The sequence below is a fragment of the Cavia porcellus genome, unplaced genomic scaffold (genome assembly GCF_034190915.1).
Source record: "Cavia porcellus strain 051 isolate PalLab524CR breed Dunkin Hartley unplaced genomic scaffold, mCavPor4.1 scaffold_9, whole genome shotgun sequence".
Lineage (NCBI taxonomy): Eukaryota > Metazoa > Chordata > Mammalia > Rodentia > Caviidae > Cavia > Cavia porcellus.
Window position 1 is genome coordinate 12,310,433 of NW_026947492.1, and position 27,414 is coordinate 12,337,846.

At 42.7% G+C, this 27,414-nt stretch overlaps 4 protein-coding genes across 12 annotated transcripts in view; 3 read left to right on the top strand and 1 right to left on the bottom strand.

The window, feature by feature from the left end:
* Positions 1–6,193, top strand: part of Pou2f3 (POU class 2 homeobox 3) — a 76,496-nt gene extending 70,303 nt beyond the window's left edge. Inside the window, exons 11-13 of the mRNA XM_063255940.1 lie at positions 2,692–2,758; positions 3,855–3,990; positions 4,933–6,193. Of these exons, the coding sequence (XP_063112010.1) occupies positions 2,692–2,758; positions 3,855–3,990; positions 4,933–4,972 (243 nt within the window). The 3' untranslated portion in view covers positions 4,973–6,193. The remainder of the gene's footprint in view (positions 1–2,691; positions 2,759–3,854; positions 3,991–4,932) is intronic.
* On the bottom strand, positions 1,051–11,550 carry LOC134477630 (basic proline-rich protein-like). Its single transcript, XM_063255943.1, has 4 exons — positions 10,931–11,550; positions 9,007–9,082; positions 5,571–5,744; positions 1,051–4,391 (listed from the first exon to the last, which is right to left on the bottom strand). Exons 1-2 carry the CDS (start codon positions 11,519–11,521, stop codon positions 9,008–9,010), a joined length of 666 nt encoding a protein of 221 aa, XP_063112013.1. The 5' UTR covers positions 11,522–11,550; the 3' UTR covers positions 1,051–4,391; positions 5,571–5,744; position 9,007.
* Tlcd5 (TLC domain containing 5) lies at positions 11,045–19,046 on the top strand. Of its 6 annotated transcripts, none has more exons than XM_013155602.3 (3): positions 11,045–11,178; positions 13,221–13,335; positions 15,582–19,046. In XM_013155602.3, exon 3 carries the CDS (start codon positions 15,686–15,688, stop codon positions 16,118–16,120), a length of 435 nt encoding a protein of 144 aa, XP_013011056.1. In that variant the 5' UTR covers positions 11,045–11,178; positions 13,221–13,335; positions 15,582–15,685; the 3' UTR covers positions 16,121–19,046. The 6 variants fall into 6 exon arrangements, with proteins under 6 accessions (XP_013011056.1, XP_013011055.1, XP_005004995.1 ...); XM_013155601.3 differs by having other exon boundaries at positions 11,083–11,178; positions 13,161–13,335; XM_005004938.3 differs by having other exon boundaries at positions 11,084–11,178; positions 13,136–13,335.
* A 3,181-nt stretch (positions 19,047–22,227) lies between these two features.
* Arhgef12 (Rho guanine nucleotide exchange factor 12) overlaps positions 22,228–27,414 on the top strand; it is a 155,205-nt gene continuing 150,018 nt past the window's right edge. For 2 of the 4 annotated variants that reach the window (XM_063255933.1, XM_063255934.1), the window contains exon 1: positions 22,228–22,532. In XM_063255933.1, coding sequence (XP_063112003.1) covers positions 22,501–22,532 — 32 coding nt within the window. In that variant the 5' untranslated portion in view covers positions 22,228–22,500. The remainder of the gene's footprint in view (positions 22,533–27,414) is intronic. The other 2 variants (XM_063255935.1, XM_063255937.1) reach the window with 2 other exon arrangements.

Genomic DNA, 27,414 nt, shown 5'->3' on the forward strand with positions numbered 1-27,414 from the left:
TAGACAACATTAAAAAAACTGCAAAGGGCTGGGGGTGTAGCTGGATGAGACCAGCCTTCTTGTCCCCATTCTGATTTGAATGTCTTTCATCTGTGTTCTCATCACACTCTGATGAGGCTCACCCCTGCCCAACACGCTCCCCGTCCACTCTGTAGCCGTTTCTTGCTTTTTCTGGTTTTCCCCTTGATAAGAGGTAGGTTGTAGCACTGGCTCACTTTTCATCAAGGAAACCCACATTTACAGAAATGGTGACAGAATCTCATCTCTCAACATCTGCTTCTCAAGCATCTGCAAATTTCTGGTCAGTGTTCAAGGTACTGGGCATACGGCAGTGCACAGGCATTATCCTGCCCTTGTGAAGTCCAGAGCAGCATGGGGGACAAAGATATTAAGTACATAGTTGAATGCTTGAAATGTCATGAAGGGAAAAAATAGAAAAAAAATTTTTACCATCTCTTTCTCAGATCTCAATGGGACAAGAATGGTTTTATTTTGCATCTAATATGAAATGATCTCATAGATATACAGTATATTATAATCCTTTTTTTTTTTTTTTTTTGGTATGGGGGATTGAACTCATGACCTTGCACTTGCCAGCCAGGTGCTTATGTTGCTGAGCTAGATCCCCGGCCCTTATTATAATTATTATTCTTGGTTCTTTGAGACAGTGTCTCAGGATAGAGCCCAGGTTAGCCATAGGATCAGCCTGCCTAGGCCTCCCAAGTGCTAGGATTACAGACATGTGTTACCATCCCTGGCTTATCCAGCTAATTTAGAGAAAGAGGGAAAAAAGCAAATGGAATAGACCAGTATGGGAACCATTTTACTAGTGTATATGTATAAAAAAGCAAATCCAGGAAACCATAAATATGCATATTTGCTTATGTATGGCCTCTCTTTAAAAAGCAGTGGAAGGGGGCTGGGGATTTAGCTCAGCGGCATAAGCGCCTGCCTTGCAAGCAGGCAGTCATGAGTTCGATCCCTGGTACTGATAAAAACGAAGAAGACCAAAAAAAAAAAAAAAAAAAAAAAAGCATTGGAAGGAGCTGGTCACAGTGCCTACACATATTTTTTATTTATTTGAAAACAACAAATTTCTTGGGTGTGGCACCAGGGAGGGGAGGAATAAGGGCAGGAAAAAGTCGATAACATCTCTAACCACTCTGCCACCCCTCCCAAACTGCCCCACACTGGTCTCCACCCTCATGGGGCCCCAGCCTACTGAGGAGATTCATTGTAGAAGGAAAGGTAAATGAAAGCATTTGAGAACATTTGCTGATTAACTAGGAAACGAGAACATGCTGTATCCTGTTAGGATGGGAAGGTCCTGATCGGGAGGGGAGGAATCATCAGGTTATAGGAGCCTGTCAACATCCTTTGAAAACACTGCTCAGGGCTTCCCTGTCAGCACAGCAGGAGAGGGGAGGGGCGTGAAGCATGCAGGTTCCAGCTCCAGAGCAGGGTTGAAAAGCGTCTGAGAGGTGTAGCTGTGCTGGCTTTTTCCTTCAGGAAAGAAGAGCTTTAACACTTAATAGACTGATGTTCTTCGCCCGTCATTGGCTTGGAAGCTTTATGGACATTAGCTCATTAAATCTTAATGAAAAGAAAATATCAAGGAGGTGTTGCTGCTGTTTCATAGATGAGACAATGACATTTCACTGGGGTTGGGTAACTTGCCTGAAGTTATGCAGATGGTGATTGATGGGGCCAGCTCTCCAACCTGTCTGTCTTTTTAAATTTATTTTTATCTTGTGCTACTGGGGATTGAACCAGGGTCTTTGCACTGTGCTACATTCCTGGCACTTTTTCCTTTTTATTTTGAGAGTGGGTTTCACTAATTCACTGTGTTACCCAGGTTGGGCTCCAATTAGGGATCCTGCCCCCTCATTTTCCCAGAGTGCTGTGATTACAGGGGTGTTGCCACCATGCCCAGCCTGTCCTTTTATTTTACGACATCTTGTTCTGGGATGTTATTCTAGGATAGCAACAGTGAGGAGGAGTTGCCTGAGTTCCATGGGAGGTTAAACTCAATTTTTTGAAATAATTATTTTTAGTTTTTCTTTTATTAGTACATGTTAGTGATGCGTAATGAATACACTCATCGTGTGGAGTTGGTATTAAGTCACTTTCTAATCTCAGAGTTGATGTTGTGAAGTTTCCAGGACAAAAAGAAAAGCTCCAGAGACAACATTCAGACCTCTCAGCTGTCTCTGGAGATCTGCGATCCAATTCATCCAGCAGCATGGGCAGGTCTGGAGCCCCGTTGCTAGGGTTGGCACTGCACTGCCCTGAGCACCAGCAGAGCTCTTTCACAAAGGAGAAGTGGGAAATGGAAATGAGGGGGACAACTGGCAACACCCATCACAGTAGGGCCCCAGAGGCCAGCTTCTCTCATGACCAGGACACTGGGTAAGGCAGTCTGTGGCCTGACCGTGCCAAAGAAATCTTGCAGGGTGCACAACAGGGAAGGAGGGTGTGGTGTCATCACCACAAATCTAGAGCAGACCAGAACTGGAGGTAGATGGCCATATGTAGTCCAGGGCCTCTCCATGAAAAGGATGATGGAGGGCTGTACAGGTTTTAGAAGCAGGAAATCATCCAGGAAAGCCTGTTCTCTATTGTTTGGGGTCCAGCATCCACATTCGGAGGAGGCAGTGGGAGTGGAAATTCACAAGGTCTCTTGCCTTTCAGGTCTCTCCCCCAGGATCTCTGGGCCCCCTCTCCATCCCTCCCATCCATAGCACCATGCCCGGAACAGGTGAGTTTTTAAACAAGGTCTCTTGAAGTCCTTTAAATAGCAGAGTATTAGCACTGAAGGGGACCTACTTAAATCAGCATTCCCTCAGTGTATTGCAAAGGACATTAAAACAGGCTCCTATGTTCAAATAAGCTGGGAAATGCCGGCAAGCAAAATTTAAATAAATGTGTGTTTGCTTGTTGTTTGTTTTAATTGCAGCACTTCTCAGCATTCACATGGATAACACATCCTCAAATGAGCTGCACAGAAGGTGGAGGGAAACCATAGTTTGTCCAACTAACTTTCTAGAGTACCCTCTTTTTCCAAAAGTACTGATAGCATTTCAGAGAATGAGACAGGGTGCCCATTATGTCCAGGTGTGCCTCATGTCCTGACATAGTTACCCATATGCATTGTTGAAAGTGTCTTAGTTTGGATGGTAAAATATATGCCAGTCTAACCATGAGGCAGAGTTTGGGAAATACAAACATGAGAATTCCAGTTAGCCCGAATATGTCATTTTATAAAGGACGGAGTGAGTTTCAGGAAGGCGCAGCAATGAACACAAGCCACACCGCTGCTTAGCGAGAGGTGCGTGACCAAGATGAGACTCGGGTCTCCTTACACCTGTTGTATGCTTTTTCAAGATTGTGTGTAGTCGATTTCCTCTGTGGAGATGGAAGACAACAGCAATCTTAAACTTCTAGATTCTCCTCCTCTGCTGCGCGCATTTCTCTTTCCTATTCTCTCCTCCTAAGCTTCTTATTCTTTTGCCTTTCCTGCCTGCTGGTCTAGAGCTGCATATGCCCAGCCCAGGGTGTGTCCTGGAGTAGCATGGTTTTGGCATCTGTTCTTGCATTTGGCAAGTCTTGAACTTGCAGAACCAGCCACACTGCTCTCAAGGGCCTGGGCTGCAGAGCACATTTACGATAACAGCCCCTCTAGGGACAGACTGGAGTGTAGACCTTAATGTGGTATATGATGGGCAGATGGGTGGGGAGAAGGTGAGGTCCCTTTGGGGATATACAGGAAGTCAAGTGTTGCAAAGACCATGTCACAAGGTCCCAGGACCCAGCAGCATTATTTTCTTTTTGTTTTTGCCTCTCCTTGTCCTTAGTAACGTCATCCTGTTCCCCTGGGAACAACAGCAGGCCTTCGTCTCCTGGCTCAGGACTCCACACCAGCAGCCCCACTGCATCTCAAAATAACTCCAAAGCAGCAATGAACTCCTCCTCCAGTTTTAACTCCTCAGGGTAAGATGGAGAGGGAGAGGGTAGACGCAGCCGGTAGGACCCAGGGACATGTGAAGAGTTGGGCCAGTGACTTGGGACAGAGACCTTGTTTGGGGCTGGAAAAGGGGAAGAGGAGGGCAGGGAGAGGACAGAGTGCAGAGCCAGCCTGGACTGTATCCCTGGGAGGCAGAAGCTACAGCCAGTAAACCAGAAGCCTGGCAAGAGGCTGATGTCAACAAAGCCAAAATTTCCATTCTCACTTTGATGGTGGAAATTTCCAAATACTATTGTCAGAAAAAGCCAGATCCTTTGCTGGACTAAGGCATGTTCAACTCCATGCCAGGAATCTGATTTTCAGAATGTTCTGATGTGAGTCTAGAGCTTAGGCACGAAGACACTCATGGGCTTCAGGAGTGGCTGACCTGTGGAGGGAGAAAAGGGTATCAATTTCTGTTTCCTGCTTCTACCTGGGATGCTGCAAGAAGGAGCTCCCTGGGCCAGAGCTCATGAGCCACAGAATCTACCCTAACAAGTATCCTCAAAGCAGATGCTTCAAGAATCTGTCCTGGTTCAGAAAGACACAGAGATCTGAAAGTGGGACAATAGGTCACAGATCTGAGCTTATAGGAAGAGACAGACCCACTTGTCCAAATCCAGGCAGTTTAGCAAGGCAGCCAGCTTTTACTGCCCAAATGAGAAAGAACCCAAAGGTTGAAATTCCTTGCCTATCCCCAGCAGAGAGAGAAAGGCAGAGAGAACCAAATTACATTAGTAGCTTTTGAGGTATAATTCATATATCATAAAATATACCATTCAGTAGTTTTTAGTATATTTACAAGATTGCACAACCATCACTGTTACTTAATTATAGAATATTTTCATTGTACCTGTTAGCCATCAATCCATATTCCCCTCTTTCTCCATGATGTTAGTAACTGTAATTGACCTGTTTCTTCCTTGCAGATCTTGGTACCGATGGAATCATCCCACCTACCTCCACTGAGACCAAAATGTTCCTCCCACTCCACCTGGCTGTGTATCTCGCACCAAAAGGAAGTAAAAAGGGACTTGTGCCTTCCATATACAGACATTACTTTCAGAAGAGTGGAAGAAAAGCCCCACTATGAGTGAACCCACAATCTTGCCTTCTTCAGGAACAAGGGCCTCTGCAGAGCCAAGCTGTGACTGAACCATGTGCTGACTCCATAAGCTCTTGAAATCTACAATACACCCTCCTGGGAGCTCACAGTCTCCATACTGTTGCCATCTAGCTCTAAATATTCTAAACGGCTTTACTCCGCTAATTTTTCCTTCAGAGAAAGGACTTTTTTCCCATTATTTCATAACTCATCTATGGGATTTTTGGGATGCCGTTTCCCTGGTGTGCCAAACCACTACAATGGGAAATAATGGCTTTGACTTTGAACTTAGCTACAGTCTAAACTGATCCCAAAATCTATGGAAAGATTTGAATCAGATGTCTCCTCCAACTCCATGATGATTTTTCCATTGAGCAAAATTTTCCCATTGAATCTCTTCTTGCTCCCATCTTTTTTTAAAAATCTTCACTCTTTTGTAAAACCAAATCCACCCATTCTTACCCCCTGCAAGGTTCTCATCTTTACAGGTGGCCGAGTCAGCTCTGTACTCGGGGCACTTTGGTCGGCCCTTTTCCGTGCTTTTCTGTTAGCTCATGTCCATTCCAGAGTTGAAGAGCACTTGTCCTTTCTGTCTCTCCCTCTGTTTTTCCTTCTTCCATCCTCTGTTTCTCCTGGCTGCAGAAAAGGAAGAACTCATGAGCAAATATACAGCAGTGATGCTGGTGACATACTTGTACATAGCCCTTTCCTTATTTTACATTATGTACTTTTCTCCTTCATGTGGAATTTTCCAGAAAAATGTTTAACTCAGGTGTGAATTTCAAAGACATCTTTGCAATATTTTATCTTCTCTAAAAAAAAAAAAAAGAAAGGGAAAAATATACCAAAGTATAAAATATTTACAGAGTTTCCCATGTGGGCTGGGACTCTGCTGACCTTTTTGGGAACAGTATCTCTAGTCTCTTTCTTTGTGGGCCAGTGTAAAGAGCTATAACATGAAGCCATCCCAGAAATGGTAAAGTTTTTTTTAAGATTTCATATACTCGAACCATTGAGACTCAAAGAAATCTGTTTCTCAATAAATTTGTATAGTGATATACAAACTATTCCATTGTTGATAAGAAGCTTCAATTATCCTTTTGTACCTTTGTTGTAGGGGAGGGAGGGACATGAGTATACATAATGAAAAATGGGGTGGGGAAAAGGATTCAACTTGATACCCAAAGTGTATTACCCTCATGTATGCTAAAAATGACGTATGTTAATACAGGGCCATTAAGAGTTTAGAATTCTTATTCTTTGGGACAGAACTAATGGGAAGAGAATAGGCAAGAGATTGGTTTTTTCCTTTTGTCAATGGGAGATGAATAAATAATCATGGTCTCTTTTGATGACTTAACAGGTAGAAGCTGAGTCTAATATAGCATACATCACACATCTTGAACATTGGTTATCCCCTAGTCACTGAAAAAGTAATAGATATTTAAGACAAAGGATAATTTCATGACTGGCTTTGGCAAGGAGTCTGAAACTATTCTTGTGGTTTTTTTAGATTAAAAATTTTAATAGTTACACAAGGGTTGAGAATGAAACTCAGTGATAGAGTACTTGCCTAGCATGTCAGAGCTAAAAAGAAAAAAAAGAAGAAGAAGAAGAAGAAAAAGAAAGAAAGAAAAAAGAAAAGAAAAGTAAAAATTGATGTGGTGGCTCATGCCTGTAAGCCCAGCACTCGGGAGGCTGAGGCAGGAGGATCGTTGCGAGTTCGAGACCAGTCTGAACTACACAGAGAGACCCTGTCTCAAAAAGACAAAAAGAAAAAGAAAAGTAAAATTGTTTCACATATTCCTGAGGAAAGCACTGACCTTTGTGGGGGAAAAACAGGATCTTCAAAAATGTAATTACCATGTAATTACCAATGTAGCCTGCCATGGTGGTGCATATGTGTGATCCCAGCCCTTTTGGAGGCTGACATAGGAGAATGGCAAGTTTGAACTCTACCTGGGCAATTTAGTAAGATCTTGTCTCTAAATAAAAAATTAAAAAGGGGCTGGGGCTTTACCTTAGTATGAAGATTCTGTGTTCAATCTCCAATACCTCCCCCACTCCAAAAAAAAAGCTAATAGGGAAAAGCAAAATTGGGGTCAAGCATTTGTTTCTAACAATAACACTATTCATGCAGGAAGCCTATGTATAAATCTTTAAGAGTCAACTGCTCCTGATGTGTGAAGGGGGTTTATATTAAGACTTCTATTTCATGCCGTGATGTGGGATAAGGTCTACTGGCAGTAGTTAATTTCTCAATTAAAAAATGTAATTAAAAACATGAGTCAGGCAGGGCTGGGGAGCTCAGAGGCTCAAGCGCTTTTCTGGTAAGTGTGAGGTGGTGAGTTCGATCCCTGGTACAAAAAAAAAAAAAAAAAAAGATGAGTCAAACATGATGTCGGGGGCCTAAAATTATAGCTGTTCAGGAGGCTGAGGAGGAGGCTTGCTTGAGCCCAGGAGTTCAAGATCAGTCTGGGCAACATAGACCCTATCAGAGAGGGAGTACCTGTGTAACAAAGATTTCAGAGGGAGCCATAGGTTATGATTTTAGTCTGAAGGGGACTACTTTGCCACCATCCGGGCCCTTTTCTGAACACACTCATGCGTGTAAGCCCTCCTCTTTGTACACTGATGGAAGCTAGAGCCAACCTTTTCCTGCCACAGTCCTGCCTACCTGGGCATCCTGCACAGTTGCGTACTGAAAGTTGATCTCTTGCACTGTCCAAACCTTCTGTTTGAATCTATTTGTCCGTATTTCTAAATGAAAAATAAACAGAATTGCAGCCTGTTTAGCCTCCAACAGGTTCCAATGGCTGTTGAGTGGAACATTTGCTGGGCAGAGTCAAAACAGAATGAGTACAGATGTACCTTTCTCATCTGCATGATTTTGATCTACATTGGGGTGTGGCCCTGGCATTGGGCATTTGAAGAGGAGTTTCTTCAAATGAGTCTCCCATGTGCTCAAAGCTGAGAATCACTGCCCATAAAATTCTTAATTCCAGGGAAGTTTAGTGAACGCTTACTTAGCTCATTCAGCACCTAATCAGAGACAAGGGTCTAAGGGCAAAGCCCCATCCATCATTGTTGAGGGGGAAAGATAAAAGGTAAAAATTGTTGCTGCTGCTTTTCAAATTTTATTCCATACCACGTCTGGTCTTTATTTCACTCAAGGGCTTCTAAAGCAAAGTAAGGACTTTTGGTCCAACTCAGAAACTGGAGTTATTAATCCTAGGGCTCAAATCAGGAAAACTCCCCCGAATCCCAAGGGCTTCAAACACATCGAGGCCCTCCAGGTCCACTGTGCATGCTCCTGGCCTGTCCCAGGACCCTCCTGCTCCCTGAGACTGTGGTTGGGTAAGGGGAGTTTTTTGTAGTTGAAGCCATCTTTTGTTCTGTGTGTCCCCATGCCTAACAATGTGACTAGCACAAGTAAAGCAAGTAAGCTTTTTAAAGGGAATTTCTTTTTTTTTCTAAACAACTTCACATGCCCTTCATTGGGATAGGAATCATGAACACAGAATGTATCACACAATGGTAAGAAATTCTGGTTGATTGGGGGCAGCATATCAGAGGTGCATGACTCCCTTGAGTCACTTGCTGCCCAACTCTGCCTCCTGCTAAACATGTCACTTGGAGACATAAATGAACAAAAAACCAGATCTTATTCTATAGAGTTATTGTGAGGATTAAGACAGTACCTGGTGAGTTGAGAAGGCAATACCACGCAAGTGTTACTATTGTTATTCAATTGGTGGCTATTTCCTGCTCATGGCTAAAGATCTATAAATTAATAAAGTATAGTCCCATGTAAGGATGCTTGAACCTGGGATCCCGACCATCCCAGTACATAGGCCCATAGCTGGGCACAATAGGCAACTTCACTAATGACTTCTACCTTAGACTCTTGAATCCTTTAATATTCTGTTCTTTACTGGCAAATGATGGCAATAAGAAGGTCTCAGATTCAGGCACTAGAAGAAAAAGAATTGCAACAAAAATAAAACAGCAAAAAGGTTAAGGTTTGCATACTCTGTTTCATAAAATGGGTCTTTCCATGTTACGTTTCTTCAGATAATCATTGCCTCTGACCTGGTCTGTTCCCACATTTGAAACAGGTCTTCTCCACTTCATGTTGTACTGGTTTTAGGTGAATATCCCTGGAAAGGGGGTTCTCAACTTTGGTTGCACACTGAAATCACCCAAGGAGCTTTAAATATGATCGACAACCACATCGAGATTCTGATTTACTTTGGGGTGTGACCTTGGCAGTGGGACTTTAATTAAAAGCCCCTGAAATGATTCTTCTGTGTGCTCAGGATAGAACACCACTTCCCAAATGAACATGGATCACTGGGGCTGAGTTCAAAATGCAGATTCTGGTTTAGGAGGACCGAAGATAGGCTCTGAGATTCTGTGTTTTCAACTAATTTCCCCCATAGTGCAGGTTTTTTGGGTCCATAGACAATACTATGAATAGACAAAACTCAAGGAGCATGGTAGCATAATTCCCTTCCTGTGTAGCATCACAGGCTTACCCCACCCACATAAGTAGATGCTTTAGTTCAGTGTCTTAGGCTGGCCTCAGGGGCAGGTAAGGGTTCTTCACACTAGTGATTCTCAAATAGGACAGATCATCAGAATAGCTTCTGCACTGGTTTTAAAGATACAGATCCCAAGACCCTACATTACAGCTACAATATTAGAGGTGTCATCTGCACAAGGGCATTTTGAAAATACTTTCCAAGTAGCACGATAGTCATTGAACTTTAGAAATGGCAATATCCTTCCTATATAGCATTCCATTAATTCCACCAACAGTTAGTCATCTCACTTGTCTGGTACTGGACTCTAGAGACACAGATGAAAACAATGCCATCCTTACTTTTGAAAGCCTGACAAGATAAGTGGCCAAATACTAATTATTTCCTTGGTGTGATACAAACATACCTCTACTAAGGTCTTCTGAAGAATATCAGCCCAAACACAAATGCTCCTTATCCTGTCTGATTCTCTGTATTTCTCCCCTCATTTCAAACTTACTCTCTTTAGTGTTAAAGTAGTCCTAGAGCTGGGCATGTTGGCACATGCCTGTAATCCCAGCACTCCAGAGGCCGAGTGAGGCAGGAGGATCATTGCAAATTCAAGATTGGCCTGGGCTACAAAGCTCAAAGCCAGCCTGAAGGAGACTCTGTCTCAAAAAGACAAAAAAAAAAAAAAAAAAAAAAAAAAAAAAGGCTTAGAGGCGAAAGAAGATTCACCTAATACGAAATAAAAACAAGCATGGACATTTTATATAATCAAGTGAATTTTATATCCCAGCCACAGTTTTAAGCACTTTATATATGTAATCTTCTAAAATTCTTGCAATAATATTATGAGATAGTATTACTCTCCTCATTCTGTGGATGCAAAAAGGAAATCCCAGAATAGTTAAATAACTTGCCTAAGGTTACACCAAGCAGGATTTACTTCTTGTTTGAAACAGGGTCTCAGTGCGCAGTTTAGGCTGGCCTCGAACTTCTTGTGATCCTCCTGCTTCAGCTTCCCAAGTGCTGGGATGACAGGCAGGTGCCTTCAGACCCAGCAACTCTTAAGTCTTATGCTGTACTGTCCAACTGCTAACAGCGCTAAAATTAAATAACTTCTAATTTACAGGCCTGCTGATCAGTTATTTGTGGGCTTATTTCACAACCCAAGGTCAAGCGGGGAAGCAATACTTCGTAGGTGCTCACTGTGTGCTGGGAGGATGAGCTGTTCCAAAGTGGGGACAGGAGGAATAGAAGATGATTAAAAGGCAGCAACAAACAAGGGCAACAGACCGTGGGTCTCAGATCGCCCCTCTCCCGTCCAAAGCAGGAGCAGCCTCCCCCCAGCTGCTTTCTGCAGGACCCGGGTGCTTCCAGCGGCGCTCTACGCTCTGTCCTCCCAGCCGGCAGATGCCCCCAGACCCCCGGCTCCTCCTCCTGTGCCGTCACAGCCCCGTCCTCTCCCCCTCCTTCCTGTGGCGGTGATCCGGGCCCTGGCTGTGGGCGCCGAGGCGCCCGACGCTTCCCGGGGCGCCTCCCAGGTAAGGGCGCGGGGCTGGGTGAGCTGCGGCTGCGCTCGGGCGCGGGGGCTGGAGGGCAGGCGCCCCGCCTGACCCCGGCGGAGACGGCTCTTGTGCCCTGGGGCGCCGGGCCTTGGCATAACGGTCCCGGGATGCGGGCTCCGAGCTCCCGGCCGGGCCGCAGGCAGCCCGCGCAGGAGAACGCGGCCGCGCTCCTCCCGGTGCCCGAGGCTGCAGCTCGCCGCCGGCCACGCCTGCCGGGGAGGGAGGCCCGGAGCGCCCGCGGGGAGGGGAGCTGGGGCTTGCGAACGCCCTTCGGTCCTCTCCACCCAGACACGCAGCTCCCAAGGTCACGGAGTTGCATCTGCCTCCTGCGAATGTCTTGTGCTTTTATTCAAGTGTTTGTAAATGAGCTACTGTTTTCTCTGTTGAGCCAGGGAATTAGGATGCAGAGAAGAGGACTCTAAAAATAACTAATCGGTATGTCCAAAAGGGCTGATCCGCACTACTGGCTAGTGATCCTGGCCTTCAAAAGGAAATAAGAGGGTCATTTCTTTTCACTGTGGTTGCTTTGTGATTCTGGCCCTCGCACTGAAAACTGGCCTAGAAGTTTTAACAACATTTATCTTAGAACTCTGTGTCTGAACTGGAGTGGACTACAGAGTTCTCCAGTCTTTTTTTTCCCCCCTCCTCTTTTCTGTTCCTTCTTTCTTGGGTTGTTTTTAGAAAACACACTCCACAGGTGAAAGCGATTTTTCCACACTTAAGCTGCAACCTATGGGCAGAGAGAATGGGACTGGGGTCAGGGATGTCCAGACACCTACTGTTTTCTTGATTTCAGAGGAAGGTGTATGGAACTTGACCTTCATAAAGCCCTCTCTGGTTAACATTCTTAGGAGTGGCTTGTGTACTGAAATAAGCTGGTCCACAGATAGCATTTCATTTGTCAGAAAAGAGTTAAGCAATAACTGTGGTCATGCAGAAAATTACTGCTGAGATGAGACAGATATCTGTAATAGTTTGGACTTTTTCACTTGTATTTTCAACAGGGGAGCTAATGAATATCAAAAGTGACATCTTGGTCGTTTTTGGGTTTTGGTTCTGAGAGGCTAAATTGATGAAGTTATAGTTGTTTTTGTCCAAATATTTTTGCGCCAGTAAAAAGTCCAAATGTAGCTTTCTGATTTTGTTTTATTTTTTAACTGAATAATTGCCTTAAAATTATTTATATCTCAATGAGCTTCTCCTACCTTAAAATCCTTCTGCTTTCCTGCTGGTAAATATTTGAGTTGGATTTCAGAACAGAAATAGGATTTTTCCATCTTCCAAGTTATTTGGACTCTGTTTAGTTCTATATTTAGGTTTACCCCAGGTTTTGATTTCAGCTGATAAACCTTTGACCCAAATCCAAATCTTAGCCAAATTTACTTTCAGCTTAAAAACAGAAGAAACCACCTCGTGTTACATGACTTCTAGCAGATCCCAAAAGGGGCCATGTTCTGTTTTTTCATGAGAGCTTCCCACTGAGGGTTTTGAAATGTTAAGATATTATCAGACACATGTGCCTTATTATCTCTATATTACTGCCCAAAGCCAGTCATGGCCGGAGGATTGTCACTGACATTTGCTCAGCGTAACATGTGATGTTAGCAACCAAATCAGAATGCATTTCCTCGTTTTCAGTTGTGCAGCTTCTGCCAGATGTCAGCACATTATCTCTGAGGAGCCTGGGGTAATGAACACAGCCATATTTAAATGGAAGATTTTTAGGTGTTTCAGTAAAGGCAGGGTTTTGGTAATGTTCTGTAGTAGCAATGCAGACATATACACAGAACTATGTAGAGGAAGAAATGTTCCAGTAAAGGCAATGTTTTAGTACAGTGCTATAGTAGTAATACAGACATCTACGCGAAATGACCCAATGCCCTTTTCTTAGGGTGCATCCTCTGTTTTTCTGGTTTTGGTCTTTTCGTCATAGGATGGCATTAGCTCTGTGTCTGCAGGTGCTGTGCAGTCTGTGTGGCTGGCTCTCACTCTACACTTCTTTCTGCCACCTGAATAAGCACCGAAGCTATGAGTGGAGCTGCCGGCTGGTGACACTGACCCATGGAGTGCTCTCCATAGGCCTCTCGGCTTATATTGGCTTCATTGATGGCCCATGGCCTTTCACGCACGCAGGTAGGTAGGGGACCTTAGAGACTTTCTCTTAGGACTTAGGATTTATGGTAGACTTCATGGAATGGGACTTTAAAAAGAAAAGATTTTATATAATATTGAAGAATAATTCCCATAACAATTTGTATTGTAGTATTCATTTTTTATTGTTGACTCTGATAGTGTATATGTTGTCTATTGCTTCTACTTTTTAAAAATTTTACTTTAAAGAAGGTAAAATTAAACATAACAAAACATATCATAAGAAACAATGTAAGAGACACAGATTTCAAAGCTAGAGATCTTCACTGTCTATCACATTGTCTCTTGTTTTCTTCCAAATAGTTGTCCATTTCTTCACACACAATGAATTCATACCCAACAAAATATTATTAAATTGATCAGAACAGGATGATGAAGGCATTTTAGGTCAAGACCAGACAATAGAGAAGTCAACAATGACTGTCATAGTGTCTCTCATTCTCTTCAAAATAGCTGTCCATACCTTCACATACGTTGAAATTAAACAAAACATAACAGACTAAGATCACTGTGAACAAAGAATAGCAGTATGCTGGATTTCACATCATGATGCTATGGAATCAGCACTGGGTACCTTAGTGTCTGCTTTCCTTCAAAGTAGCTGTTCATTTCATTGTACAGTATATAATCAATTCTCATAAACTGTTTAGGAGAAGTTCTACACATGCATGATATATACTTATCCTTTCTGTATTGGATATATACTTATCCTTTCTGTATTGCACTCAGTGACTTCACACTTACTAGGCAAGCGCTGGAGCCACTGAGCTAAATCTCTGGCCCCACTTTTACAGTTTAATCTGTAACATACAAAACATAAAGCCAGGGCTGGGGTTTAGCTCAGCAGCACAAGTGCCTGCTTGGCAAGTGCAATCCCTGGTACCAAAAAAAAGCATAGAGCCAATGTCAACATCTTCCACCACCCCAGATAGATACAAATAAAACTGTGTTGTATATTTTAACTATTTTGGTAGATTGCCATTTTTATTCAATCACATATTAAAGTGACCTCATCTTATCATGTCTATGGATATAGATTACTCTCTCTCTTTTTCTCTCTCTCATTCTTTCTAATTGTTACAAAATGATTTACTGTCACTATTTGGGGCATCTGTGTTAATTTTTACAGATATACAGATGTTATTTCCTTGGTATATAAAAATTGTTTACCATTGCATTGTTGGATGGGGTTGCTATAACAAAATGCCATAGACTGAGTGGCTTAAAAACAGACATTTCTCATAGTTCTTGAGCTGGAAGCCCAAACTCAAGGTGTTGGAGTTGGTTTTTTTCTGAGGCTTCTCTTCATGTCTTCCACATGGTACCTTTCCCACTGTGTGGTCACATGCTTGTCTTTCTATGTGTGTCCTTATCCGTTTTTTCTTACTAGGACGCTAGTCACATTGGAATAGAGCCCGCCTAATGATCCTATTTTAACTTACTGCCTTCTTTAGGTCCCGTGTCCAAAACTATCACACTAGGGTAATGCTACCCAAGGCTTCAACCTGAATTTTGGAAAGACACAATTCAGCCCATGGCTCCCCTTGAATGTGAATTTTTATACAGTTTCTTAGATTCTTTAAGCATTTTTTTTTTAAGATTCTCATGGTGAGTTTCTGAGTTTCCCCCAAAACTATCAAACTGAGGGACAACAGTTCTTAAGCTTTGTGTTTTATAGGACGATTATTAATAGTTTCAAATACATCAAGTCCTTGTATCTTGTGTTCTTGGGCATAGGAACACCCTACCTTTTGGGGTGGTGTTTTGTGTTTATTTTCAGAATGGGTTAGAGCTGCCAATGTCCAATAACTAGTCCATCAACCTACAAAATTAAACTGACATTTTGGACAGATGACAGAATGACTCAAGAGTCTGGAAACAGACCATAAGCTGGTTTTTTAAAAAGAGGCTTAAGATTTTAATTGAAAGAAAAAAATAACTTTTATGTAGTTCCATAGAGAGTACACTGATACTATTGCCGGTACTAAAATCACTCATTGAAGTCTGATTTATCAGAATAACTTTTTTGGGGGGAGGGGCTAGGACATCATTTAGTGTGACAAAGACCCTTTTAGTGTTCTTTGGTTACTGTTACAGAGCCAGTGCCTGCCACTGTTTTTATCTCCTTCAGAGACTCAGCAAGGCTGAAAAAACAACAGCGCAGGCTCCCTGCGCAAGGTGGCACAGTTCCTAGTCACTCAATTTGGTTCTGTCTTGGTTTGTTTCAGGATCACCCAACACGCCTCTTCAAGTTCATGTTCTGTGTCTCACCCTGGGCTACTTCATCTTTGACTTGGGTTGGTGCATCTACTTCCGGTCTGAGGGTCCCCTGATGCTGGCTCACCACACACTGAGCATCTTGGGCATCATCATGGCCCTAGTGCTTGGGGAGTCGGGCACGGAGGTCAATGCGGTCCTCTTTGGAAGTGAGATCACCAACCCTTTGCTGCAGATACGCTGGTTTCTCCGTGAAACGGGGCACTATCACAGTTTCACTGGAGATGTGGTGGACTTCCTCTTCGTGGCTCTGTTCACTGGAGTGAGGATTGGTGTAGGAGCTCACCTCCTTTTCTGTGAAATGGTTTCACCCACGCCTAAGTGGTTTGTGAAGGTTGGGGGAGTAGCGATGTATGCCGTTTCTTGGTGTTTTATGTTTAGTATCTGGCGCTTTGCGTGGAAGAAAAGCATCAAAAAGTACCACGCGTGGAGAAGCAGGCGAAGTGACGAGCGGCAGCTGAAGCATAATGGACATCTCAAGATACACTAGCCAAGGCTTGCTCCACGTGGCAGAACAGGTGAAGTAAGCTATGGGAACCAGGACTGTTACAGAATCATGCTATCACACATTTAGGTTTCCTAAAAGGGCTAAAATTATTGATCACTTTGGTCAGTCTTCAAGCCGAGCATACAGTATTAAAACACTGGCTTCCACAGTGACACGGTTGTCTAAAGTGAGAATGGTCAGTGACAGCTGGGAGTGGTCAGCGCTCTGAGGTGAGAACTCTTGGCATTCCTGTTTGTGTCTGGTGACCCTAGATCCTCTCGTCCCAGGAAGGCGTGATACACAGACAGCTTTAAAAGTAACCTGAAAAAAATAAGTGTGGCTTCATTTCCCTTTGAAAAGTGACTCCTTCAGGGTGTACTTGTTCCTGCTTCCCACGTAGCAATCTGTGCAACTTTACTACACGATCTGTTAAGTGAGGGACTTGGAGGAAGAACATGCCTTTGACATGCCGAACATGAGCTCAGGAAGTTGAATCTGCTTTAAAAAGGAGAATGTTTGTATCGACTGTGTCATAGGTTCCTGAGACACACCCAGTCCCACGGTTCGCTTGCAAAATTTATAGAATACACCGAATACTCTTACAGCTTTGATCTATGGTAGTGAAAGGACACAAAGGAAAATCAGCAAAGGGGAAAAGGCACTAGGAGCAAAGTCCCAGTGAAACCAAGCACAAACTTCTGGAGTCCTCTGCCATTTGGATCCCACAGGATGTGCTTAATGCTTCTGGCAGTGACTTCTGACAATGCATGAAAGGTTACCTACCAGGGAAAGTCATTAAGGACTTGGTGCCCAAGTTTTGTGTTGGGGACAGGTCATCCAGGCAGCCTCTGTGGCACATAGCAAAATTTGAGACTCCCAGCAGGAAGGCAGGCGTTCACCATAAGCCATATTGTTTGCCCAGACAGTTTAGGTGCAGTTGCCAGTTCTATCAGTTAATGCCAGGAGCCCTTCCCACCCTTTGGAAATCTTAGTTCTCAGATGCCAGCCATGGGCCAACCTTGCAAGCAGTCCTGTCCAAGGATGGCAGTTCAGGCCTGCTACATTAACTCTTTTCTTACAAAAATCATACAGCTAGGGCTTTGGATGCAAGATGAATGAAGTGTGGGTAGATTTACCGAGTCCTGTTGTACGGGTTCTGCCCTACCAGGAAAGCTATGCCAGTTCTCAGGGCTTTTGTGCATTAATCTCCTAGGCATGAGAGGCCATGACTGAATTCCGTAGGGATTTACCATGTGGATTCCACTGTGCTCGAAATGGGAGTTCAGGTTGCAACTTGGCTGGACATATTGCAAACTAGAACCAAAGATTTTAGTGTGGGCCCTGGTCTCAGGGTGATGAGGCAACTTTTTAAAATTCTTTTTTTTGTAAATTTCAGATACATTCCCTTTTAGTACACTTACTACCTTTTCTCCTTTCTCTAAAATAGTGCATGTCTTTAAAGGCAAACTCGTATGACAAGGCCAGTCTTGAAAGACAAAAAAAAATTTTCTTAGTTTGACAGTCTCTAATCTCATGTTAGAAGCCTAGAACAAAGGGTTAGGGGTTAAGTTTTTTTGGTCTTTTTGAGATAGGGTCTTGCTGTGCGGTTCAGGCTGGCCTAGGGTTCACTTTGTAGCCCTGGCTGGTCTCCAACTCACAATGATCCTACTGCCTCAGCCCCTCTGAGTGCTGGGGTTACAGGAGTCCATCACCATGCCCAGCTAGATTCTGGATTTTTTAAGCTAATTTTGCTATTCACTTGCCAGATCATTGGGTCAGTTCACTTGTTTACTGTGTTCTAAACCTGTTGTGAATGAATGAAATACCATTTTCTATTTCATGGAGATACGTGGCATTCTGTTAATGGATAACTTTAACGCAATGCTTTTATGAGAAAATGAAGTATTGCTTATTTATTCATTGTTTCTTTATTTATTTTTGCCATGTTTTTCAGAACAGTGGTGACTGGTTAGCTCAGTTGATATGCAAGCAAAAGGTGCAATAGAAATCAAGACAAATGATCAGTAGCAAGTCCCATTCCACTCTATGGTCACTGGTGTTACTAATGAGTGACCTTGAGAATGGATGTCACTGGCTACAGAGACAAAGCTTGAGAGAGTGATTGGAGCCACATAAAGTCATTTCTGCAAAAGGAAAAGCAACTTGAAAAGCATGTTAACTTTTTTTTTTTTTTAAGATGCCTGTCATTTAGTTAAATAGTTTTGCAGGGCATTAAAATAATGTGCAGCAGATACAGCGTCTCCACCTCTATTTCTATGATTAGTGTCCCTAAAATGCTGATGAGCTTCTTTCCAGCAAAACTGTGGGCAAACTAGGATGTTGAAGAATGCTGATTTCGGCAAAAGCCTAGTAGAAAAGAGTGGCTTGGCACATGAGCTTAAGGAAAAAGAAAAGAAACGAGATGAAATAAAAAGGAAAGAAAGAGCTGGCTCTTGAATTTTGGCACACTGCAACCTGTTCCATACCAGACAAATGAACAGGCTTAATCTGGTACCAATTCTTTCCTCTGTACCCCTCAGAAGTGAAGGGATTGCAGCTCTTGCTATTCAAGGCACTCAAGGTAATGTATGAATGTATGTAGTTTTTTTTTTTAAGATGAGAAACCTGCATAAATGATAACAGGAAGGGAATCCCTCATTTCAGCTTTTCTTGATATTGTAGCTAATAACTACAAAGAAACTTCTCTGAGAGAATAATGTGGAATGAAGATGACTCATCAGTAAGATGTTGACATTTTACATCACAAGTAAATGAAGGGCTAATTAACCTGTGTTCTGGCTGGAAAAATAAAATATTCATTTGCATATGGATTACTATGTAATACTAGCTAACTTTGTTGAAGGATTTATATTTCAATATGATTTGTACTAAATTTTATAAAAATAAAACAACTTTTTATAAATCCAAAGTCTGCCTTTTGTTTCTTTGTTGTGGTTTGGCCAAGACTTTTTTAAACAAGCCATTGTTCTGTGGGAATACTGATCACTGTTTATAATTACTGGTGAGACATCACTAATCTGTTGCTTAGCATTAATTGTCCCTACTATTTTTTAAATTTCAGTGGGTAGTAATCAATATACATCAGATAACTGAAAAAAGAGCCTAATTTTCTTTGGGGTTCTAACACCTGTTTGGGTAGTAGCCTTGAAATAATGACATGGGATGAGTCCATGAAGACAGTGTCTCTTGCTTTCCTGAGAACTGGACTTCTGATCCCTGAAACAGTCCTGGACATACAGCAGGTACTTACTAAGTATGTTGGAATGATGGATGAAGGTTGAGAGTGTGCTGGAAAACTTCCTCCGAGAGCCTGTCTAGTGACAGGTCAGTGGTGTCTCCAGGTAGCCGACCCTGACCCTTTACCAAGGCCAGAGGTCTTCTGAGAAGTTTCCCTAGATGGAGCGTTTAGAACAATGGAGCTTCAGCAGTGGCCAAGCAGCTTTCAGAGGATGTTTTTATCATTAGTGTTTTGTGGTTGACTATGGAGATTTTCATCTTTTTTTCTTTTCTGGAGTGAATAGCCACTGGTTATTCAATCCTTTGCTTACCATCTTCTGAAGCTTTCCTTTGCTCACAGCTACATCCTGGGGTCTGTTAAGTTTGGAAAGATCTTGACTGCAGCTTGCCAAGAGATTTTGTATGCAAGGAAGAGAAGGTGGATTAGGAATCTTTCCCAGTTTGTTTTATTCCTTAAGCTGAAGTACTGAAGGCATACCTGAAGGGAAGATGGGAACTCTCTCTTTTTTTTTTAACTTCTTGAGACAGGGTCTCACAATGCAGTTCAAGCTGGTCTTGAGCTCACCTTGTAGCCCCAGATGGATCTCGAACTTGCAAGGATTCTAGATTTTCCTGCCTCAGCCTCCCTAGTGCTAGGATTACAGGTTGCACCATCACTACTGGTTTGGGGACTCATTTTTAAAATCTATGATGAGTCATGGGGTCCAATGCTTTTGATACTTCCATAGTAACATCATTAGAATAAGGAAAAATAAGACTTAATATACTTAACAAAAGTTTATTGAAGTTTTGGGTAAGATTTGCATTTTGCTTTTTGTCTATGAACGATGGAACTCTTTCCAGTTATATGCAGAAACAATTGGGATTCTTCAGGATAAAAGTTGTCATGTTAGGATACACCAGCAGGTGGCAATATGTCCAGACCAGATCATTAGGAAAGTGGCTTGGAACCCTTAATCGGCTTCTATTCTTTCCAAAAATAAACATTACAAAATTAGCTTGCTGTGCCTTGAACTTAAAAAATCCAGCAACAGTCATCTTTGGCCTTTGTTTATCTTTTTCTTTTTTTACCCTTTCTAACGTCAGCCGGAGCTCATGCATCTATTCAGGGATAATGATCCTTTCACGAACTGTTGTGGAACGACTTTTAGAACAGCATTGTTAAGAGCTAATTGTTTTCTCTCTCACATCCACTGTTTATTAGATTGGATTTCCACAAAATGGCTGAAGTCGCTTACCACCGACGCTGCTTTAAATTCAGAAATCTGAAAATAGCTAGAATATGAAGGACAGCCATTTAGACGTTTGCAGGCAGAATTTGCAAACTATATTACAGGTGGTACTTCAATTACTACAACATTCAACTATTCAATCATAAAACTAGACGAGTATCTAAGTGTCTCTACACGGTACAAAAAAGACACGGGAAAAACACCGGGAACCCTTCAGACAGGCGTGGACTTCTAGCCATAGGCTTGGTTCCCTGTGCTTCATTTTTTTTCTTTTTCCACAGCAAGCTTGTGAATCGCTGTGGAAAGCGCCATGCTTTCTCAAAGTGGCAAATGATACGTGCATTTCATTTTGCCAAGGTAAGAGAGTCGCAGTATTTATTTACCCCGAGAGCTCCCGGCCGCAGTCCCCGGCCCTCTCCCCGCCGGCGCCCCCTCCGCAGCCCGGGGCTGGTGCGCGGCGGCCCTGTCGCGGGGAGAGCCGGCAGGTGCCAGGTGAGCGGTCCACGCGCGGGGCTTTGCTTCCCCGGAGGGACGCTGCCCGCGCATCTGCACGAGGACTGGCGTGCAGCGACCCATCCGTCTCGTACGTGTTGTCAGAAAGCAGGCAGCCGGGTCCCTCCCGCAAGGAATAAAAGTTTCCAGGACCAGGGACGGGACCTGAACACCTCTGCTCCGAGGCAGTGCTCCTCGGCGGGCCTGGCCTAAGGTCGACTCGGGACAGGCCGCACTCCAAAGTGCACGTCCCGAGCCCTCAAGAGCCCCGGAGGCAGCGGAGGGGCAGCGGTGGGACCGCCGTAGCTACCTCCGAGGCCCCGCGGAACTACTTTTTTACTCCCTGGCGGAAGCGCCCGTGCCGCGCGGCGAGATCACGCAGAGGACGGCGGCATCACGCAGAGGACGGCGGCGGAGGGATCCGGGTGAGGCGACTCCGGCCCTGAGGGGAGGAGGCTCCAAGAGTCGGCGGGGGAGGGGACGGGCTTCTCGCTCAGTCGCCGGCGCTGGACGCGCCGGGGCCGGGAAGACAGAACCGGAACCGGAACCCGCGCGCGCGCGCCCGCAGTTGTCGCGCGGCCCCCACCGCCGGCGGCCTCCCCCGCCCTTCACGCGCGCTCCCGCGAGGGCCCCCAGGACCCGGCGAGCCGGCCCTGCATTGGGAGTCGCCGCCGCCGTCGCAGCTTCAGGCCGGGCCGGACAGGACGTCCCGCTCCTCGAGGGAACCGCCGCCTACCGGAGCGTCGGGGAGGAGCCGCCGCCGCCGCCGCCTGTGCGGAGTGCGGAAGAGCCGTCTGGGCCTCCGGGATGGGGAGCAGCCCGCGGCGCTGAGAGACTCGCTCCCTGTCACCTCGCGCTGCGAGACCTACTCCCCTGGCACCTGGAGCCTGGTGGGGGGCGAGGAAGACGAGAGGGGCCCCGGCCCGGGGACATGGGGCGGCGTGAGCCCGGCGCGGAACGGCCGGAGAGGCAGCCGAGGCTGCGGCCACGAGCAGCCGGCAGCCGGAGATAGAGAGCAGGGAGCAGAGGGCCCGACCCTGCCGCGGCGGGCGTCGCGTCCCTGCCCCGGAGGGATTCCCGGGTCCCCTTCCCACGGCTCGCGGACTTCTCTGTGACCAAGTTTTCTTCCTCTGCTTTCGGCAAGATTTATCGCTAGTTCTAGAACTCGCCTTCTGGCTGACTTTCTGGGTTTGTGTTGGGAGATAACTTGTTTTGCTCCAGCCCTCGTCCCCTTTCCTTGACCCCTTCCATCGGATGTTCTAGATGACTGAATGGAGTTTTGAGTTGGACTTTTGTGTCCCCGCCGGAATTGGGCCTGATCCCAGAGCACTGGGGGTGGGGTGGAGGTGTTTTTGTAAAATGCAAGTTGGATAAAAGGAGGACCTCTTGCCAAGGGCCCCAATGAGTGGCACACAGTCTACTATCACCGACAGGTGGGTATGCAGTTCCTCTTTCGCTTAGCCCCTCCTAAGATTCGGCCGGGTGATCGCAGTTTGCCTTTGGCCAGTGAAATTGACAGGTACAGGAAAGTGGATGTTTGCGGAGCTTTGCAGTTAGTCTAGGTTTCTTGCCAACTTCTCCGGTTGATTGAATTTGGAAATACAGTTTTTCTGGAGAGAAACTTTCCCCAGGTTCTGAGAAGAAGTAGGGAAAACCTAATTTTTGGCTTTTTGTCTGTAGTGTACATTAGGATTCTGTGCTAGTCATGGAACCAGGGAAAAGTCACTCTGCCCGAAATCAGTGGGAATTGGTACATCATCAGGCTTTATTCCTGTCAGTAGTTCTTTAGATGGTATTAGATTTTAGGAATTTCGATCTGTGAGCTTAATTTTCAGCCCACTGCATGGTGATTTGTGAACTTGAACTCTTTTAAGTGTTTATCCGCCTAGTGTTTAATTATTAATTGTCGAATAATTTTCCCGAATGTTGACATCGCCAGTAAATCACAGGCTGTTGTTGGAGGTAATATACAAAAGCTGAAAGAAACTAGGGAAAATTCTGAGGCTTGCTTTCAATAATTAAATTTTAGTATTTCATCTTCCAGAAACATTTATGTCTTAGGGATGTGTACCCTATGCATGATGTAAATGTGTCTGTGGACTTTATTTGCTTATCCGTGTTGTATGGTGATGTTTATAAACCATATATGGTTGACGTGGAGTTCCCTTACGCTGAAAGAATTAAAATATGACTGTGTGGAGCCCCCAAATTTTTGTCAGCTTGCATTGCTTTTAAGTCAACCTTCAAGCTAGTACATTATAATAGATCAAATAACTGAACTAGAAAAGCCAAAGTTCTTTGATGAAAAGTAGAACAGCAGTACTCCTGCAGAAAGTAATTTAATTTATTAATAAGAGTATTTTACCCAATTGTGAAGCTCATTTGTTGATTTTAAAAGGGCCAAATTCCATTATCATACCATAACAGCTACTCCAGAAACAGAACTTCCTCTTCCTGTTGATACTTTCCAGTGTCACATGAATGGTCACCTAAAAGATTCCATTAAATATTTAAACGGTTTATAGTTACCCTCTGCATATTTTGTTAAATGGGTTTTCATTTTCAGTGAAATGATTTTTGATTTTTCTAGAATATACTTTACATGAGTACTGTCCGTGCTTTTTTTTCTCTCTCTCTCTTTCTTTCTTCCTAGTTATCCTGATTTCTTTTTCTTTCAGGGTGTTTTGCTTCTGAGAAATCACTTTCACCAGTGTGTGAATAATTGTTTTCCTGGTTCATTCAATTTTTACCCTTTTTGTTGAGAGTGTGGACTAGAGGTCTTACCAAAACTGATGTAGTGATGATATTCATTGATGTGCTGGGATGTTTAATTTGTACAAACGGAATTTAGAATCACCAGTGTATTTCAGAGAATATCACTTCAAAGCTCCCAAGTAATGATTTTTAGAGCTTTGCTTTCACGTATTCTTTTTCTTTTTTCCCTTATCTTTAGAAAATGTGGGATTTATGACTTTTTTATAACTTAGTATATAGCATGCAGTAAGCATGCACTTTTGGAAAGCCTGTTCTTTGCCAAGTACTGTGCTATACATGAATGATTTAAATTTTTAAAAATGAGTATTTAAAGGTTAATCTGCAAATTGCTTTGGGATTAATATTCTTTAACTGGTTCAGGTTCTACCCAGTTTTACATGGTTAAAAGATATGTTGAAGGCCTTTTAAGGAGCTGCTTAATTTTGCTGAGATCTGTTTTCTAGAAACTTACTGTTTTTACAGTGAGAATTATTATATGATCACTACTTTTTCTTTAAACATTTCTAGATATTCCATAAATATAAAAGACACCATTTCTGTTTGAGAGTAATTGTTCTGATTTGAATATATGTTGAGTGAAATCTGAACATACTGGTTTAATACTATTTCTATGCCAGGGTGCCTTAGCAAAGTTACTAATATGGAATAATTTCAGTCTTCCTCTCAGCCCGACCTACATTGTCCTCTTTTCTCACTAACTCCAGTGTGTGATAGGTACACTTTGTTGATTCTTAGGAGTACTGGCAAATTAATAGTGCCAGTGTAGCTTTTTAGAGATCCTTTCAAGTATGAAGTACTCTATGTGGTATGGCTTTGTTCTGTAGAGTGTGCAGAACCATCAGGCCAGCTGTGTGAGTTGGAGTTCTTTCATTGTGGTGCTTCTAACTACAGAGTCTGTCTGTCTTCAGTTGAAATCAGACTAGCTGGTTTTGGGCGTTGTTCTGTTTTGCAGTTTGTGGCAGGCGACACATGGCTGAACAAGATAAGAAGGGTTTTATTCTTGTGTTAGGGACCTGCTGGGGCTGGGATGGAATTTAGCTATGTTTGATTTCTGATTGGTCACTTAGGATACTTAGAACTCTGTAACCTTCTGTTATTATTTGGTAGTTAAATTAACACATTCATTTGTTCCCTTTCCATAATCATTGTACTCCTCAGTTTCCACTCTTTTAATTTTTTTTAAAAAGCTTAAAGCACAAACTATATTCATGATTATATAGTATACTGAACAGCCCTTTAAAAATCGAAGTAGTTCTGTGGATAACTTTCAGTCACTTGCTTTGTAAGTTCTGTGAGACTAGGAGACTCACAGTTTTCAGTGTTTAGAATGAGCACATGAAAAATGATAAAAATGTCAGATTACTACTGCTTTCAATCTGTACTGATTACTGCATTCAGATGGAAAATACTGCCTCTACTAATTGTTTTCAATCCTCCTACCTGCTTTCTTCTGCTCCTGAGAGTTTAGCAATAGAATTTTTTCTGAGAGGTAGAGAGCATAGAATGCTCTTGCAGTGGACTCAGTAAATGACTTTTAGGTCATATTCCTTAACAGTATTTTCAGGGACAGTATAGGTAGGTAGGAAAGTTATAAGGGTATTTATTGAAATAAATGCACCCTTGCTTTGTCTAGGGCTTGTGGATTTTGGTGTTCCTTTTGTTTTGCAGGTAAATGGAAGCTTTTGATGTAATGAAATTTTCTTAGCAATGAGTTCAGCTTTAAACTTGTTAAGTTGTTGAAGCGATGTGGGAATTTTAACTATATATATATATATATATATATATATACCTATGAAAATTAGCATTTTCATTAGTGATACATTTTCTGCTGGAGTTGTCATATAATGCTTTTGGTTAAATTTGTTTTGCTATTTTCAAAGTTGCATTAATCATTCTCTGCAAGGTGAAATTATTTTACATTTTCTTGTAAAGCCAATCAGTTGATAAGTACAAAATTAAAATTGAAGTTAGGATACTTAGAACTAACTTTGTATTGTTGTATTTTTGTCTTTTCTTTTAGCTACTCAATGTAAAATCTTGATTCATGTAGGTCTGTGGTGCTGTGCTCATAGTCTTGCATGAGTTGACATGTGGAGTCTAAAGTGAATTTTAAAAATATAGAGAGCTGCAGTTTTCCTAGTTAGTAACACAGTTACGTTCATATTTATTCTGTGAGTTGGTGAAATTTTATTTGAAATCATTACAGAAGTGTGTTAGCCTTTTGATACACCACTTAACACATTGGTGGTTTCCATTTGTTAACACATAGTGTATGGCATCGAGTTGACATGTAGGTATTTTTATAACATTTGAGGTGGACATTCATAAACATGTAAATGATGCATTTTATATATATTTCTCTGGAGCATTATGAGTCCAGAGCAAAAAGTTGGAAAAATCACTGAGTGTACCTGTGTCATTGCTCTTGTATGAGTTATGTAAAAATGGGTATGAATTGCCTCTCAAAGTGATATGGGTTCCAGAAACAGCAGGCTGTATTTCTGGTTCTTGCGTAGTAATTGGAAGAACTGTTTTGTATCTTGGTGATCTGACAGAATTATTAGAAATGGTTCTTATTAAGCTGAGGGTGTTGCCTAGTGATAGAGCACTTGCTTAATTTGTGGGAGGCCTTAGTGGATCCCCAGGAAAACACATACACACACACACACACACACACACACACAAGAAAAGAAATTCTTTTTGTAGAACTAAATTGACCATGTCATATTTTCATGAACAGGAAACTTAACTTTGGCCTCATGTTAAAACTGGGTTTTGATGATGTGTTAAAGCTTTACTTGAAGATGTGCCCTTTCTCTTTTAATAATTAGGAATTCTCAGAATAATGCGATTTGAATTGAAATTTTAAAATCAGCAATTAAATTTTTTTAAAAAATGTGTAGAATCTGCCAAAAAAAAAAATATATATATATATATATCAGGAAAAAAAAGTTGTATAAATATTTTAACACTAAATTTATTGCTGCATCATGAGATTGACACAAGTTACCTTGGCCTCTACAGTTATAAGAGGTGCTCGAAGTGGCTTCCAGACATTTATTAGTACTGCAAACTACTGAAGTGTGTATACATTTTTTTTTACTTTGTATTTGCATATTCATTTCCCTTTGAGTAAAATATTTTCATGTAATGATATCCTATGGTAGTATATATAACCTATACAATACACACTTTTTTGTTTTGTCTTTTTGAGACAGGGTTTCACTATGTAGTTCAGGCTGGCCTTGAACTCACTGTGTTGCCCAGGCTGGCCTTGACACTTGCAGCAATCCTTTTGCTTTAACCTCCCAAGTGTTGGGATTTTAGGTGTGTGCCACCACATCTGGCATAATTCTTTAATATTTATAATTTTCTCAGTTTGGTTTAGGGCAAATTATGTGTCCATCATTTACAATTAATAATACATGGAGTTTAAATCAAGATTATAAAATTGATAAGGACAGACCAAAGCTCTAACTCAGATTTTCTAGCTTTCAAGTTCCCCATTTTTTCTTTAAATTACATGTTGCCTTTTTATGT